The sequence below is a fragment of the Vicugna pacos genome, unplaced genomic scaffold (genome assembly GCF_048564905.1).
Source record: "Vicugna pacos unplaced genomic scaffold, VicPac4 scaffold_19, whole genome shotgun sequence".
In the NCBI taxonomy this organism is placed as follows: Eukaryota; Metazoa; Chordata; class Mammalia; order Artiodactyla; family Camelidae; genus Vicugna; species Vicugna pacos.
Genome location: NW_027328740.1, coordinates 25,363,458 through 25,381,592, shown reverse-complemented (window position 1 = coordinate 25,381,592; position 18,135 = coordinate 25,363,458). Strand labels below are relative to the sequence as shown.

General features: G+C 46.0%; 1 protein-coding gene across 1 annotated transcript in view; it reads right to left on the bottom strand.

The window, feature by feature from the left end:
• Positions 1-14,704, bottom strand: part of LOC140693336 (trafficking protein particle complex subunit 9-like) — a 115,555-nt gene extending 100,851 nt beyond the window's left edge. Inside the window, exons 1-3 of the mRNA XM_072957272.1 lie at positions 14,315-14,704; positions 13,364-13,503; positions 8,706-8,924 (exon numbers count right to left, since the gene is read on the bottom strand). Of these exons, the coding sequence (XP_072813373.1) occupies positions 8,706-8,924; positions 13,364-13,503; positions 14,315-14,430 (475 nt within the window). The 5' untranslated portion in view covers positions 14,431-14,704. The remainder of the gene's footprint in view (positions 1-8,705; positions 8,925-13,363; positions 13,504-14,314) is intronic.
• Between the last annotated feature and the right edge of the window lie 3,431 nt (positions 14,705-18,135).

Genomic DNA, 18,135 nt, shown 5'->3' with positions numbered 1-18,135 from the left:
ATGTTCCACTACATGGAGATACTACATTCTGTTCATCCATTCAGCAGCTATGTATGGACGAGGTCCGGAAGAATGAGTGTAAGGGGTGACTAGCATGGATGGCATTTAAGCAAAGGGCATAATGTGTTTTCAAAAAAAAGCCAACAAACAGAGGCGCAAGGAAATTCAGTGCGTTTCTGAGCAAAGTGCTTGCTTGCTTCGGCAGGACTACCGTGCAGGGCTGGGGCGGATATTGGCAGGAATCACGGTGAGGGAGTCACCTGAGAAGACATCCCACTGCAAGCAGCTCAGCCAATCCTCCTCCCTCATCCTGTATTGTTAGAGCAATGTTTCTAGGTTACTCTTATTTCAATTAATAGCATTTAACTGCACGTCTGATCATCACCATCAGACCACATTACCTCCAAGTCACAGAAAATCATTCACTGACCGGAGCAGCACCAGGACATAATGGTGATGGATTAGGGAGTCCTGCAGCATTCCAGCCTGCAGGCACAAACCCCACATGTGCCCTGGTGATGTCCAGAAAATAAAATGCATGGAAATATCTCACTGCTGGAACACGACATCTGCCCTCAAATTGCCCGAAAATCATGCTGGCAAAGCACTACTCAACCTTCTCAGTACAAAAAAAAAAAAAAGCTAAGAAGGCAAATTTAGGCTCTTCCATTGAAAACCAGCAGCCACCACTGCCAGTATTTGAGCTGGAATGCTCCTGACTTTGAAAACCACTGCGCAGTTACTTTTCAAACGTGAAACTCATATATATATACCACGTAGATGATATTGCAGTAGGATTTTTCTTTTCAAAATTTCCAGTTGCAAAATTAGCACAAGAAAGTTTATGTTTAGGCTTTAAAAAAAGTCAATTATCCTCCATTTTCTTAATTTTGAACTTATTATTATTTTATAAATGGAGCTATGGTGCGTATTTAAAACCTTTTGATTTCTGAAAACAAGACGTTTATGACCTCACTATTTCAGAGCAAACTTTAACGATTCTTTGAGAGGTGGGGCCTGGGGTGCTCACTAACAGCTCTTTAAATACTGACAAGGATGTGCTATTAAGTAATACAAAGGCTCTAAGTCCACATTAGCTCAGAAAGCAAAGAAACCACACCAAAGACTTCCTTAAATATTTTATATATTCCTATTCTTTTGAATATTAAAGCTCTTAAAACATATGATTTTTTTTGAAAAAGACAACAGCTGTAATAATTTTCCTCTCACCAAGAAAGCAATCTTTATCAGGAATAAAAACCCCTATGGAAATCGAAATGACAGGACGTTTCTAGCTAAGTGAACATCCAGATCTGAACACAAACCTAAATCCTATCAGATCTCACTCGAAGGAGCTCTACAAAGGCCTGGGCAACCCTGGAGATTAGCTCTTTTGTTCCAAATGTTGGCTGAGCTAAGATAATCACACTAGGCATGGAAAGAGAGAAGAGGAATGTCCACCTGGCAGCCTCCATCAGTTTTCTTCCAGCCACAAGGTGCCTCTAGGGCAGCCCCGCTAACAAGTCCCCCATAAGAAAAGCCGGCATCCACACTGCCCCTGCCGTCCCCAAGTAGCCCCGAAGCCCATATCCCAGCCTGTGAATGGTCTTCAAATGATCCCCCAGTTGGTGGCACCCTCCACCTCTTCCCCGCTACACACACACACAAAGCCACGACAGCCTTCCCAAAGCACAAATTTGATTACATCAACCCCACTTCAAACAGTTCAGAGGCTCCCTGGTAGAGTTCTAGCCCCACCCCAGACCCTGCTCGCCCAGCCTCATCTCAGTACATAGGTCCCCAGTGACCTCAGGAGCCCCCTGACCTGCTCCTACTTCCCACTTGCCTCCAGGTTCATTTTGACTGTTTCCCAAGGAAGCCTTCCCTCCCTCCAACCTCCACAATTTGTTCCTCTCTTCCTAGAACATTCTAGGCTAACTGACAACGCTAAGCTCTCAAGAAGCAAATACATTTTGCTTATTTATGTGGCTACACTCTCTCTCCCCTAGACTCACTGAAGTGCACGTGTTATGAATAAATGAATGACGGGTTGGATCTCAAAGGGACAGACATACCTGCTCTCACCCGTCCCGACCCTTTTGTCTGTAGTATATCAGAAGCAAAACCAGAAGTACCTTCCCTGAGGGTCACTTCTGTTGACACCCTTCACTGCCTACTGTGTCAGTTCTAGTAAAACTCAACTTCTTCCAAAGCCCTACACCCCGGACTCTCTCCAGTGTCCTCCCCAGCAGGGGCTCCCTCCACCCTGGACCGCACAGGGCACTCTCCCCGGGTCCCCACGCCAAAAGCCTCCAGGCCTCTGCCCGGGCTGCACCTGCGACCTGAGCCACATTCTTGACTCCTTCTCTTGGCTGACTCTTACTCTGTCCTCACAACTGAATGTACAGCCCATTTCTTCCAGGAAGTCCTCTCTGATAATGTCCTTTAGGTCTTGTCTGGGCTCTATCTATAGCAGCAGTACATGGTGACCAACTGGGTGTTTGCCCGCTCCTTTGAGACCACGAACACTTGGGAACCACGTGGGAAGGAGTGAGAGATTACAAGACAGGTGGGGGAATCAAAAAGCAGAAATCACAGCCCAAGTCCCAAATTCAAGGATACTTTCTCAGAAAAAAGTATAAACTATTTCACACGTGTGCCATTTGGCTACTATTTTTGTGGCTTGTGGACAGCAAGAACTTGGTGTTCTAGCCCAAAACCCAGGTTACATGCAAAGAAATGTATATATTCTTATCCAAAGGAAACCAGAGCTGCTCAACAACAGTTTTCATTTAGAACTGAAAGGAAATTTGATAAAGGCAATCTCTCTCTCTCTCTGCTTTCTTTTCTGGAATCATATAATTTTAGAAGTATTTGCGTGACTAACAGACGGCTACAGCCCGTGATTCTGCACTGAAGTGTTTGGGGCTGAGGAAGCCCAGATTACATTCACTCTGTAAATGCAATCACACCAACACACTGATAGGTGCCGTGAGTGGTGGAGCTGATGTTCCAAAGCAGGCAACATTATTCTGTAAGAGAACTCTAAATAGAAAGTAAGAAATGCAATGTCCTGTACTCAATTTCATTTGCTATATGGGCCATTAACTGATAGTATATCTTGACTAATGAAACCCAAAAATAAATTGTCAACTTCGATTTTCTTCATCTGACCGTTTTATGCTAACATCGGATATTAAACTCTCACTCCATATGGAAAGCTCAGGCCTACGCTGCAGCACAGTTACATCCCGTGGAAGAAAGCCGACCAAGGGAGAACTGGAGAGTTTCCCTTCAGAAGCTGCAAAGTCTGGTTTTGCACCTGTACACCATTTGCAACCACGTCATCATCAAAGGAGTTAGACGTTACCTCTCTGGGACGAAAATCACTGCGTGCTTCAGAACCATCAAAGAATGCTGAGCTTTGTGAAACAGTCCAGAGGCGCTTAAATCATACTTTTTCTGAAAGGCTCCAAAACTGACCCACTTCACCATTCCAGGTATAACAGGGAAGTACTGGAAACAGTAGAGAGAACATGCCCTTGAATTCTGACAAGGCTCTGCTTGAATCCTGCTACAGCATTTACTAGTCGCTAAATGGACCAATTCTTTAACCCCTCTGAGAAGGCTTCCCAATCCCCTAAAGGGGGCTGCCACCGCCCACCTGGGAGGCATGGATGTGAATGAAACACGCAAGTGGGGCGGCCGACTGGTACCTGACACGGGGCCTGGCTAGTTTCCCTCCGCTGCCCTTCTCCCCCTTTAAACTTGCACTGATCCCCCGGTAACGATCAAGCCCCCGGAACAGACTGCCCGTATCTTCTGTGTATCCCTGGATACATGCCTTACCCTTAGGAGGCCAGAAAAACAACTGCCTCCTCCCAAGTCACTAACAATGTTCTTAAGAGTCTGGGTATTTTTAACTCTATTTTTCAGGGAGACTATTCCAGAATTTTGCAAGCACCATTCTCCAGGTTGGCTCCCCTCCCAGTGCCCATCCCTTCTCACCTCAGATCCTCTGTCTGACTGCCTTCTGTTCATGGGAAAGCGAGTCCGGTAAGGTGGGGCTCCCTAGGCCTCCCTCCCTCCCTCACAGGTGATTGTGACTAACTTCTCCCCACTCCTCACTGCAACTCTAGCTTCTGAGGAGTCTACCCTCCCGTACCCTGCAGCCTCTGCACCTTCCCAAGACGCACACGTGGCCACGACCCTCCCTTCAGATTTCTTCCTGGCTGGCCCTGCCCAGCCCCTGGCCCCTTAAGGATAACTGGCATTGCTTTGAAAATGGCAAACGCCACTGACTGACACACCAGAGCTGTATGGTCTGGGCTTTCCTCCAACCAAGACACAGCCCTGCCCCCCTCAGTCTCAGTCTGCAGCTCTCGAGATGATCTAATTCACATGCAAGGCTGTGAACACCAGCTAAGAATGACGACTCCCAACGTGTATCTCTAGTCCGGCTCCTTCACCTGAGCCCCAGGCTCATCGACCCGAGTGCCTCTTTGAAGTCCTAATTTGGATGACAAATGGCATCTTAAAAATGCCTCATGTCCACCATTTACTCTGGAATTCCATTCCTGTCAGGTATCTCCCAGACTCCCCATTTTAGTAACAGCCCCAGCACCCACCGAGGTGTCTGAGGTCACATTCAATTTCCACTGTTCCCTCCCCCAGGCCCTGCCCTGGAATCAGTCCTGTTATCTCCATCAATAAGCCCATCTCAAGTGTAGTTCTGTAGGGACCATGGCCGGAAACACACAAGCTCACAGCATGGTGCACTAACAGTCCTCCGTAGGGTGCTCCCTGGATGGGGAGGCATCTCCTGCCGCTGTTCACCTCAGAAGGCAGTGGATTCTCACACAGGAGGCCCAGGAGAAGGGACTCAAGGTTCTCCCATGGTCTGAGCTTTGAAGGGCCCGAGGTCTGGGGGAGCTCCTAATTAGCAGACACACTTGCCAATGAGCAGATGAGGATGGGGGAACCCACGCAAGGCTGTTATCACTTCAACTCATGGGCTCTCAGGAGCCATGGGAAAGGCCTGTGTCCAGTGTACAGCCCAGCCATCACAGATCCCAGCCTGCATTTGCCAACCCGGACAGCCTAGACTCCATCTACTTGCGACACTTACTTCTGTTCTGTTCCCCACCCAGAATGTGATGGACTCATTCAGATATTCTGGCCTGTCTCAAGCGAGACAAATTCAATGAAAAATGAAGTGTCCACATTTGGACCAGAGCATGAAAGGAGAAACAAGGCCTCATGGTCAGCATGATGGTGGTGGCCAGACAATTCCACCAGGTGAGATGAACCAGGGTAGGGTTGAGAATCCAAGGTCCTGGGTTGGACAAATCATCTTCCTTCATTGTTGACTGGGGTGTTGGGGACTGACTACCACAAACTAACGACACGTTAGGGGGCCCACGTGGTGGGCGTCAGCTGCAACAGAAACGGATTCAGCTCTTTACTGCCAACATGGGTTAAAAGTAAAGGCCGAGGCAGGAAGGTCTGCACGGCTGCTGAGGCAAACCACAGACCCAGCTCTGAATGCCCACTGGCTGGAGCAGAGAGGAAGCTACGGCCCTTTTAGCAGTCCCTTTGCCCAACAGATCCAGGTAAGCCAGCTACTTAGGAGAAGGCCATGTTGTCCTGATACTCAGAAAAACCAGCCTCGTAAAGGGAAAAAATAGTGGCATGGATTTTAGACCCAATTCTGCCCATTTATGAAGGCAAAGTAAAGTAAATGGCACGGGGAAGTTGAATGCAAAAAAAAAAAAATTAAAGAATCAAACGGTGACCGCTTCCTCCAACAGCGTCCCCTGCAGCTGTCACCTCCGTGGCGGCCACATCCTCACCAGTGACCGCCGGCCAGGAAGCGACGTCACGCACGTCACACAGCGACAGCCAGGAACCACGTGCTGAGCACGTTTGTGTAAAAGCAGGAATCGAGCAAAATGCTGCAGAGTTTGACCTTACAAGTTTAAATACTCCATGAAAAGAATCCCTGAGCAGCCGACTAAATCAATTCACATCTTACTTCTTCAAAACAATGAAACAAATTTAATAAGGGCGCATTTGTCACCAAATAAAAGGAGGACCAAACATGTTCCTCAAAAGCAAGGATTTCAACAGGTATCAAACACCAGTGGGTGATGAGCTAACAAAGCAAATATTCCAAAAAATTAGAAAATAAAAAATGACTAAGATAATAGATGGATCAAAACAGCTGTTAAGTTGTTGCTTTTTAAAGCGATGGAGACTGTACGGAGGGCAATCTGGCTATTTCAAATGCAGGGTGTGCACAGCCCACATTTTCAGAAGCAACAACATGCTCACTGGGCAGTACAAGTGAAAAAGGAGTAAAGAAAAAGGAAAAGAGGAACAAGAGAAAATTAGAATCACACAAGAACAAAAATAATTTTGACTGCATGTACAAGAATTTATGTGAGTGTGTGAGGCCAGGGACGCGGGGATGGTGAGGCCCAACCTCACCTCCTGCTCAAGGGAAAGCAGGGGCCTGAGGGGAGCGGCGCTGCCGGGGGACCACAACGTGTTCAGCTCCCCTAACCAAAATTCGACCTACAAGCGACTAGGCAGCTTTTGAGCTACAAATTATTGTCGCATTTCAGTCTGGACCGTTTTACTCACTTCCACCAAGAGTAGCAGGAGAGAATGAGGCTCTGCTCCTGCACCAAAGCATTGTTTAAAAAATTAATGACTGTGGAATAGTAAAAGAAACAATGGAGTAAAAGTGACTGGAGGAGAATGTGCTTGACCCGAGCTCACTGGCCGCGTTATCTCAATGACGTTCAGATGCTGGCTGAGCCCTTATGGTACCAGAATAGACAGACCCACAAGGAGGCAGGTTTAATGCGCTGAACCACTGTCGGCTAAGTACACATCCGGCTACTCCGCCAAGTCCCAAGGGCAGACTTCAAAAGGCAAAAACAAGCTGGCATTCTCTGGTGGGTCTGCAGACTCAGAGACAAGCATTTGTTGAGCAAAAATGTCACCAGTGCCTCCTATGACAAAAGAAGTGGCACTGGTGTGGGGGCTGGGGCAGGGCTCCAGGCTTCCACTGCTCACTCACCAGTCTGTCCAGGGGGAGAAGGTGGTCCCTGCTTAGGTTTCGCTGATGCACCTACTTGACTAATGTCTGGGGCCTCAGCAGGAGTTGACAGATGAGGTGAACGGAGCGAGACTCTGTGTAGCACGGTGCTGGGAGCTATGCCCTCAGCAGTGCCCAGGCTCCTAAACATGCCAGCTCATCTCCAAGAAGCAGATGGGGAGTGCGGGCATGTAGATCACAGGGCCCTGTGAGGACAAGTACAGATCATGGCCACGACATGCCTCTCCTCTTCCTTAAGCCATAGAGGTATTTCCGGGGAGGAACAGAAAATTCATCCAGAGCCTGCTAGGTGGGCTCTCGCAGGTGGGACTAGTGTCCCCTGTGCTTCTCACTCACAGGGCTGGTCTAGACATTCTTTTTATTAATTCCCTAGCATCTTCTCCTCCAACTTACCAACAACCAGAAAGTAGGATCTGATCTTAGGTAAGTTCAAGAATCACAGAGCACCACCTCCAAAGCGGGCCCGGTAGCACATGCCAGGTCTTCTGACCGCCACCTGTGGGACCACCATGAGCCCTCTCCAGACTCAAGGACCGAGGCCGTAGGCCGGGGGGACACAGCTTCCCTCACTCACCCCAGCAAAGGGGGACCACGTCTCGGCAAAGGCATCTCACCCTCTTCAGCCCGAGGGAAAACATGATAGATGTACGGGGAAACAGAGCAGAAGGTGGGGGGTAGGCAGCCCAGAAGAGCTCATCTGTACTTCCGAGGCAAAGTGGGGCCATTGACTTAATCACAGGGACAAAGTGGGAATGAACATTTCCCTGCTCTGTCCCATACACCGTGATACGCCTTTCCCTGCATAAGGAGTTCATTCGGAAGTCCCTGGCGGTGTTTCTGATGTCCTAACTTGGCATGGTGGCTGTCGGGCAGGAAGAGACGGCCTGAGCTGAAAAGGTGCTGGGCCTGGGAGGCAGGTGACAGCGGCTCCAGCCGCAGCTCAACCAGCGCCTCGTTCTGCCTCTCGGGGCTCAGCATCTCATCTATAAGCAAAGGGATGAGCATGTACCAGGACAGGCTGCGCAACAGAAATGAAATGAGAGCCATGTAAAGAAAGTTTCCCAGTTGCCACGTTTCAAATTTGAAACAAAGAAACAAACCAACAAACAAAAAACAAATACTAGAATGTGATTTTAAGAACAGATCTTACTTAATCTACTGTATGTAAAATACTATTATTTTGACATGTAATCAATATAGGAAGTAGAGAGATAGTTTATGTACTTTTACTAGACAAGCCTCAGCGTCTGATGTGCATTTGACCTACAGTACATCTCAGCTGAGTCCAGCCTCCTCCCCAGTGCTCCTAGCATCAGTGGCTTTGGCTACTTTATTGGACAGCAACTCCAGGGGTCCCACCATGTTCCTGGCTGTAAAGCGGGAGTAAGTGTCCACACTAACCCTAAAAGGATCTCTCTGAAATAAAGGCGGATTCACTTTGAAATGTCTGGAAACCGGCGGGCTGCACCTCCCTCCCCCCTTGGCTACAAGATTGACTTCTTCCTTGCTGATTCCTTTCTGGATGTAGGGAAGCAATCCAGCACACAGCCAAGGTGGACTGGATTCCAGGTAAACTTACCTGCTGTCTGTGTCCAGTCCCATGAAGTCCTCCTTCTCAAACGGGATGCAGGGGAGGGGGATCTTGTCCCCAGAATTCTTGGGGCCACCATCCAGCCACTTGGACTTGAGCAAGATGAAGAGTGACTCAGTGAAATCCTCGATCCTCTTCTCCACCACCCTGCAGTACTCTTAGATTGAAGGCAACGTCGGTGCGCGTCTGCTCGGCTACCTCCCCATGCTGCACAAAGACAAAAAGCTGAGAGTCATTAAGCGATGCGCCATACAGCTCCTCTGCATGTGGAGCTTCTCGAAGGCCTTGGCAGAGAGACATTCGGTAATGGTGACAAGGCCCACGACCTTGGGGTGTTTCTGGAAGACGCTCCACCGATTCTCGGGCACATAGCGGTGCCTGTAGTGGATACAGAGTGTCCACTGGGAGCCACAAGGGCTGATATGGCTAACCGAGGTGAGTAGCTGATAGATGCAAAAGAAATTCTCCTCTGAGATGATCTCTATGGATTGGACCACAACGGGACGAGTCTGGTGGTCCTCAGCACACTGCACGTAGTCAGGGATGCTCATGTTGCAGGCCCTGCCGAGAGGGGAGAGGAGATCGAGGTACATTCTCTGCTGTGTGCTACGGGCCCATCTGGGTTGCGGTGACCTGGTGTGTACCAGCCAGAAGACAAGGGAAGCCAAAGCAAATCCAAGGGTACAGTTTGTCCTCAGAGTCTGCATATGGCTACTGTAGCTCGGATCACATTACCCAGCTTTTGGTCTAGGCTTCCTGCCTCTGCAGAGAAAGGTCATTTCTTATTTTCTATTTCCAAGCACCTAGCAAGGCCCTGATGCAAAGTCACTGCTCAAAAATGCTGAATAAAGAAATGAACAAAGGAAATGCTTCCCCAACCCCCTTCAGCAGAATATAAAGAGAAGGACCACAGTAGGATCAAAAGATCTGGATTCCTATTCAATTTATTTGAACTCCTAAGCTTCATAATAATGGATAAGAAAACTTGCCTTGGGGTAGAGGGTACTGTTCATTGGTGGAGCACATGCTTAGCATGTACGAGGTCCTGGGTTCAAACCCCAGTACCTCATTTTAAAAAATCAAACAAATAAATACACCTAATTTCCCTCCTGAAAAAGTATTTTTTAATTCAAAAGTCAAAAAACACCTTGCAATTGACACAACATTGTAAACTTGACTATACTTCAATTAAAAAAAAAGCCTTGCCTTACAAGAATATATCTGGATTACGGATGTTTGAAAATGTAAAATGCATAGGGTACCACCTGCATAAAAGGAGGTGACTGTACACATGTTCTATCCCTCCTTTATGAGTTATACTTCCTTTGGGGAGGTTATAACCTCTCAGAGCTAATTTTCTCAGATTAAAAAATATAAACATTACCTGATTCTCAGTACTGCTGAAGAATCAGATAACTCTATGAAAGCATCTGACCCACAGAGTTTACTCAATAAATGTTTGTTGAATGAATGAATAAACAAGCAAAGTGAATGCTGCTCCCTGCCACAAACCATCATAATGGTACTGCCTGGAAATCCCAAGCCCACGTTCACCCGACTCTGCATTAACAATGTGGGTGACCTGGACAGGCCTGCGTGCTTCACGAAGCCCCAGTTTAATCGTGAATAGAAATAAGGGCAATAACACAAACCTCAAATTGTTAGTGAGTCAGTAATGAATTGTACCCCAACACTGCATGATGGAATCATTAAGAAAACTGGGCAAAGGGTCCATAGGCCCTCTCCATATAATCTCTTACTACCACATGGGAATCTACATTACATCTCAAAATTAAAAGTCTAATATTTTAAAGAGGTTATCGAGGTTAGGTGAGCTCACTGTCTCAAATAAGGAACACACAGTACAAATAGGACAATGCCCAGCCCATGAGATACACTCAGTTAACATTCCCACTGAGCCCACTAGTCCCTCCAACTTCAGAGCAAGAGGATGGGTCCTCGTGGCAACAGGCCACAGCACCTGAAGCTAACAAAGCTAATGGTGTCCACTTAAAAGAGCCCCTGTCACCACCCTTGTTCTAATTTTCTATTTGTAATTTTTTTCTTTTCATTAAATTGGAACTCCAAATTGCATAGAATTCTTACCAGATATCATGATGGCAGCCCTTCAAAACCTGACCACAGAGATCATGATGGCAGCCCTTCTTGGTGAAACAATAAAATGAAAAGCCATTTCCACAAGACCTCTGTGTAAATCTACTAGGGAACTTCATCCTGGACTGAGGAAGAGGACTGGGGAGTAGGGGGTAAACTGGGACACGGAGAAATATGGGCCACCTGTCCCACAATGGACTTTAGACTCACCCTCACCCTCCAGGAACTTCTAAATACACACAGACAGAGTGCTATGGACAAGAATTTTTTTTAAACAAATCCCTGAATCCCTAGCAGATCTTGTTTCTACCGAGACACAAATATCTTATTTGTATAATGTTTCACAGAAGCCTTAAAATATTATCACCCCAACTTGACACATCAAGAAACTGAGGTAGAGAAGTTTATCACATTCTACAAGATTAGAGAGAGGCCACGTCAGACACCGTATTTAAATCCAAGTCCCTGCTCCGTTGCTCACACTAGAAAGTGTCACATACTGCCTCTTTCCTGCCCTCTCCCTGCAATAAATCTCTGAAGAGTCTTTTCTGTGTCACCTGCAATCAAAATCACATCAATTTTTCACAAAGAGCTATGTCACTCCTTGGAGGACATACCAAAATCTAAAGGGTTGGGTTGAGAGGAGATATTTGCATTTTCTGTTTCTCAAAGGAAACATGGCTTTAAAAGAAACTGAAAAGTATTTATCTAGTCTAAGCGCTCATTGTGCACAGAAAGAAACGGAGGCTCAGAGGAGAAGAGGAAAGGGCGTTATTAACAAATATTGCCTCAGCGCAGCACTAAGCCAGCCCTGGGCACTTCTGGGGGAGGATCTGGAAGGCCCAGGAAAATGAGTGTTAGAAAATAGAAAGAGAAGAAGAATATAAGGTCCAGTCTCTACACCACCATACCATGAATTTCCACCAAATTACCCAGTATGGGTGCAGCCAATAGTAAGGTTGTCTAAACAGGTTATTGAAACCTGGAATTCTCAACCATAGTGGAAATTCCAGCATTTACTGTGCTTTTTTCCCAGTTCAATCATCAATTCAGTGGGCATTCTGTACCAGGGACTACACGAGACCTGGAGTTCTCCCAAATAAAGATCTCTATTACCACGTGTGCAAACCACATAAAGACCACCAGAAGAAAAGCGCCCACAGATAAGATGGAATTACTGAAACTGAAAGCAGCCAAAGAGCATATATTACTAGGAAAAATGGTGCTCCTATAAATGGACTCATGGACATAGAAAGCAAACTGTATTTAGCAGGCAGGAAAGGAGGGATTAACAGATACAAATTAGTAAATATAAAATAAATGACAAGGACCTGCTATATAACACAGGGAACTATATTCAATTTCTTGTAATGAGTTATACTAAAAACAATCTAAAACATATGTATATACATATGCATATGTTTATAACTGAATCTCTGCTGTACACCTGAAACTAACATTGTAAATTGACTACACTTAAATAAAAAATAATTTAAAAAATAAGTAAAAATAAAAGCAACGCCATTAAGAAAAAATAAAAGAACACTCTAATCCCCTTAGCTGTAGGTGGTGGAGAATTCTGGTTGAAAACACCAAGTCCACTGGATCACTCCAGCAATGGCTGTCACTCTTTCTGACCATCAGAGAGTCACTTGCTTCACTGAGGTTTCTTTTCTCTTCTGTGAAAGGCTACAGCTGCAACTAACGATGTATAGAATCTCATCATTCACAAGCCCAACAAGTAGTGAGGACTTCCCATGGGCCAGGCTCTGGACAGAGGAAAATATAGGGTCCGAAATATATTCATGGGTAGAAAAAGTTTGTGCCATAAAGACGTTAATTCTTCCTGTTTTGATAGACAGATTCATTGCAATTCTGATTAGAATTCCTACCAGATTTTTCTTGGAATGTAACAAGTGAATTTATGGTCAAGATTAGCCAAGAAATTTCTTTAGAACCACCACTGGGGAGGGGTGGATAGGTCATTAATTTCCACTGCTCTTTCTGAAGTGATAAAAACGTTCTGGAATAATAATGGTTGCACAACTGTGAATATGCTAAAAGCTGCTGAATTTTACCATTTAAATGGATGGAATTCATGGTGTGTGAACTATATCACAATAACGCTGTTATATGAAAAAATATTTCTTGACAAATATTTTTCTTTTTATACCACTAGTCTGTCCCACAATTTAAGAAAAAAAAAAAAACCAATACAAACAAAACTGTGCCAGGAGTTCTTTAGGACTGCAATATCCCTGGGTCTCCAAGGCCTCTGGTGATGCTGTTCCTGTTAACACACACTAGCTGGGCTGGGCTAGCTAGGGACTGTAACTATCTTTTTAAAATTGACTGTCACACGTTTCACCCTTGGAGAGGGAAGGAAGGAGGATATCACAGCTTCATGCCTTCAGCTCATTTTTAACAGAACCAAGCCCTGCTTTCACCACTGTTAATCCCTCTCACTATAAAAACACGTGACATCAACAAGCACCGCCATCATAACACCTGAAAGTGTTCAAGATACTTACCTGCGGCAGAAACACTGAGGGAGGAGACAGAAGCTTGCTCAGCACTGATGCTCCCTTTTCCCGACTCCACCAGGTGAAGCTGGGCGCTACAGCCAGAGGCTCTCAGTCCGGGGAGCAGCACACACGCCACTGAGCTGGTCCTGAGGGAGGGTGAAAGGGAAAGGAGGGCAGCCCTAGGGGGGAGGGAAAGGGGGGGTGCGGGCTGCAGCCCCGCTCGGAGGCCAGCCCCAGCACCAGCATAAGCCGCCCGCTCCCGTCCAGGTCCGCAGACCACGCCCACCCGGGAAACAGCCCGCCCATTGGTGGGGACGGGCAGGCGGCCGAGGAGAGGAAGCCCGGGAGGAGAGGACTCGCGGGCGGGAGAGGGGAAGGGGACGCCAGCCGTGGACTGAGGGGATCCTGGCTGCGTGAGAGGTGGCAGGCGCACACCTGGACCTGGACAGCTGTGGCCGGGGCGCCGGGGCAGGTGGTGCTGTCAGAAGGGTCTGGCCAGAGAAATTCAGCTGAACACGGGCTGACTGGCGCCCTTGGGGGCTGTGAAAGGCGGATCACCCTCCCGAAGCCGCCTGAACCCTTTCCCTGGAGCCCCCCACCTTGCACTTCCACAGCCAGAAGCCCCGGCCCCAGGCAGGAACCAAAGGCCTAACGGGCGACAGAGTTGAGAAGCATTTGGGGCCAATCCCCGGCTCGGACATGGAGCTTCGAACCAGGGGACCACCAGGCACCGACAGCGCATGCGCAGGAGGGACATGGATCCTCTCTGGATTCTGCGAGAGAAGGTGGGACAGCGAGGGAGGGAGAAGATGGGAGCGGGTGGAGAAGAGGGGAAAAGTGGAGGGATACAGATGGACAGGAAGAGCAGAGAAGGGATGGGTCTGGATAGGGGAGTGTCGTAGCGGAGTTGGAGAGAAAAAGCTTTACCTCTAGGGCACCCTGAGATGGCAGACCTACCTCTGTACCCTTCTGTAACCGTTCAAGTCCCGCAGCTCATGTTTTACCTCCCTGATCCAGCCCTCCATCAGATGCTTCTGCAGAAACACTACGGGGATCACACCCGTTGCCCCCATGCGGAGCTGGGTTTTCTGTTGCTCTGAGAACCAAGCACCCGCAGGTGTTGTCGCTCAGAACTTCCTTGGGAAGAGTACATATTCCCCTTTTACACGCTGGGAAACAGGCAGGAAGGATCACTGCCTTAGCTCCACTGTCCCAGGTGTTGGGCTGGCGGGGAGAGGTGTGGTACAAGATCAGAGCCCCAGACAGAGCAGACTGCCTGAGTGTTGGTGCATAGTCCCCATCCCTCCTGGGTAAACCATACCCCAACCTAGTGGAAACATCAAGGGCTCACAGTGGTTTCCTGGGGGTGGGAGAGCTGTCCTCATGTGAAGGAAAAGTCCAGCTGGGCTAACAAGCTAAGTCACAAATCTAAGTGTGATAAGTGTCGGTTTACTGATCTAAGTTCTGCTGGGCTATCTCGTAAATCTGAAGTTTAGTGTCAGTTTATTGGGCTAACAACCTAACTCGTAATTCCAAGCTCAACAAGTGTCAGTAATGTGAACTATTACAAATTGATAAGCTCCAGTGTACTGATTCCTTGCATTTTGTTCTTTGAGTCTTATTGGCTAATATCCCCTTACTTGTATTGAAGTCTTTAAAACCTCATGTGCACGTCTTGGAGGTGCTCAGAAATTCGGAGCAGAAGCCCCTCTGAGCCCGCCGGCATAATAATTCTGAGTACTCCAGCACTCCGATTGGTGCTTGTTTCTTGGCTGGCCTGTTTCCATAACACTCAGCTCCAGTGCCCTGCTTTCTAGGTAGATAGGAGTGTTACCAAGTCCAAATTCATTCTCCTCAGTGCAGGACAGGCCAATAAGTTTGGAAACCAGATGTTGGGGCTTGGAATAGCAAGTTTCTGTAGACCTAGTTGGCAAACTAATGTTCTGGAAAACCATCTCCCCAAGTCACAATTCAGGCTGCTTTCCTACGCGCTTGGTTGTTGCAAACTTCTTAGTGTAGGAATTCCTTCTTGTTAGAATCCTTTGTTCTTACAGCTATCTGCGTGGGTCAGATCCCTGTAAATCTCCAACAAAACAAACGTTATTTTCTATTCTGCAATTTGCTATCTTTTAATGAATGAAAAAATGTTAAATATCCTTAAAGGTCAGAGCTTCAGAATAAGCTCTCCTGTGTATTTCAGGCTCTAGGCAACAATTTTTTACAAGCAAGATGAAGCCTAGGAGACAGAGCATAGGGTTAAATTCAAAGGAACAGATCTAATATGGAGTCAGATTTGTTCTGTTCTATTACCCGGGCAGAAGCCACTTGAGGATTTAAATCTCTTTAAGTTAAAAATAACTAAAATTTTAAAGGAATTTACATACATAGGTGGGAATGTGCAAAGCATATCTGGAAAAGCACCCAAAAGATAGTAAACAGTGGCATCTCCAGACAGGGCTGAAAGAACAGAGGATGAGGGAAAACTTCTTTCACTTGTGTATTTTTGTGCTCTGTTTGAGTTTTTTTTTTTAACCTTTTGCTTGCATTTCTTTTTCAGTTAAAATAATGTGTAATGGAGCAAAGGAGTAACTAGCTTAGCAAATACAGCAGCCATGGAATCACTAAGTCATCACTTTTGATTTAAGCCAGAAAGCATTTATTGACTCTCTCCAATGTGCTCAGTCCTGTTTTAAGACTTCTTTTATTATAATAATAATAATAATAATAATAATAATTATTATTATTATTATTATTATTATACTATTATTATTTCTAGTACTATTACTATTACTATTATTACAATTATTTTATGAAATAATAACACGGTATACCTCACCCCTGTCCATGACTGGTGGAAAACCAACTGAGTTTTTCTTGTGTTGTTTTCCAAGGAGTAGAGATGAGTTTATAAACAGAACACATCTTCAGGGCAAAACAGGCAGTGTGCATTACCAGCAGGCCAGACAGCAATGAAGGGTTTTCAATTGAGGCGCAAAGAAGCTGAGAGAGAAAGCCTCAAGGACACTACAAAAAGCTGCCCAAACTGCCATCTCCATGGTACTACTGAAATAGGAAAGAACAAATCTGACTCCACATTTGATCTGTTTCTTTGACTTTAACAAAGCCAAGTTAATATGCTCCGGTCTTTTCATGGGTTATGATGTCACAGAGGAAACGGACAGGTCAACAAGGAACCACTCTGCCGTGATCACGGAGCCGGGGAAAGGGATGGGTTGCAAGATGTATGAAGCAGCCGCAACTGTGCCCGTGCTTCTAGGCAGGTATCCAAAATCGCCTCGACAAGGTGTCAAACATTTGTGCCCACGTCCTCATCAACAGACATGTATTAAAGACAAATGGAAACATATAAAAGGCCAATACCCTTGCTGGGTACACCGTCCAAAGAACAAAGTCTCAGTTTGACAACTGGCCATCTCGGTTCCATGGGATTCATTCTTGGAGAACCTTAAAAACCACTCTTCTGTCCTCAAGAATTGCTGCATATTTGTCCTATCTTTGGCTCAGGGATGCAGCACGTTCAAGTGAACTTTAATGTCTGCACAGATTTGACTGTCTTTCTCCAGGTTCATTTGTCCATTCCAATGAGGCCTGAGCTATGTCCATCCTCCGTAAGATCTATTCCCTCCAGTGACAGTTCATTGAGCCTGCAATTAAAAGCCAAGTGAACAAGACTGTCCTCAGCTAAAAATTTCACCCACCCTTCACTGTTTTCTTAATCTCCTCTCCTGGCTAAGTGCAACAGACTAACACCTCCCTCCACCAAGATTACCAACTATGTCATTTTGTCTCCCCAAAGAGAAAGTAAGGTCCATAATAGAGGAGACAACTACATAGTCACCTCTGAATTCGTAGCATATAGAACTGTTAATAAATAGATCTATGATTATGGCTTCTTTCCTTTAAAACCTTTCTGGTTATTTGAATGAGACCTTGGAAGGGAGGTGTTTGCTGTCCAGTATCTTGATCCACAAGACTCTGGAGGCCTTTTTCAGAATGGCTGTTCACTGATTCATTCAAAACACAACTTATCAATCAAGGAGTATCTGTGCTTTTCTGCCAGGTGTTTGTGGTCACTCTAATGCCAGAACAACTTTAAATTATATCCTTACTTTGGATTTGTTATTTTTCCCCTCTTCCAACAAAATTGACTTTCCTTAATTTCTTGCCTTGAGGAATTTTTTTTTTCCTATTTCACCCTTTAGTAAACCAAGATCCTCAGGATGGGCTTGGCCCATAATATGATCCCCCATCCAACTCCTAGTGTCAGAGGCCTGGGGCTCACATCCTGCCCTCCTGTCAAGGCAACTGAAAATCAGTTCAGGATCAAACCAGCACCCCAGGGATTCTAAGGCTCGCATATCTCCCAGAAACCCTGCTTTCTCATTTGTCTTGGCTTCTGAGAATTTTCCCTCACTTTCTTGACAATTAGTTGTGCAGCTTGAAAGATGAGGAAGGAAGGTTTTATTTCTTAATCAGCATTTTAAGGAACTTGTGTAATGAAAGTTTTCACGAGTTTCTAGAACCCTCCATTGCCGAGATAGAAAACACACTAGACATTTTCTAAATTTAGCTCCCATGTGCATTTTTTCTTTGTTTTTGTTTTCTTAACTGTTAACAGACATTTTTTAATTAAAAAAAAATAAGGCCCCAAAAAGGATAGAACACTGAAGGGGCAATCAAAATTAAAGGGCAAAGACAGAAAAATGATAACTACCCTACAAAGTTAATATAATACATACACTATGTATCAGATCAGC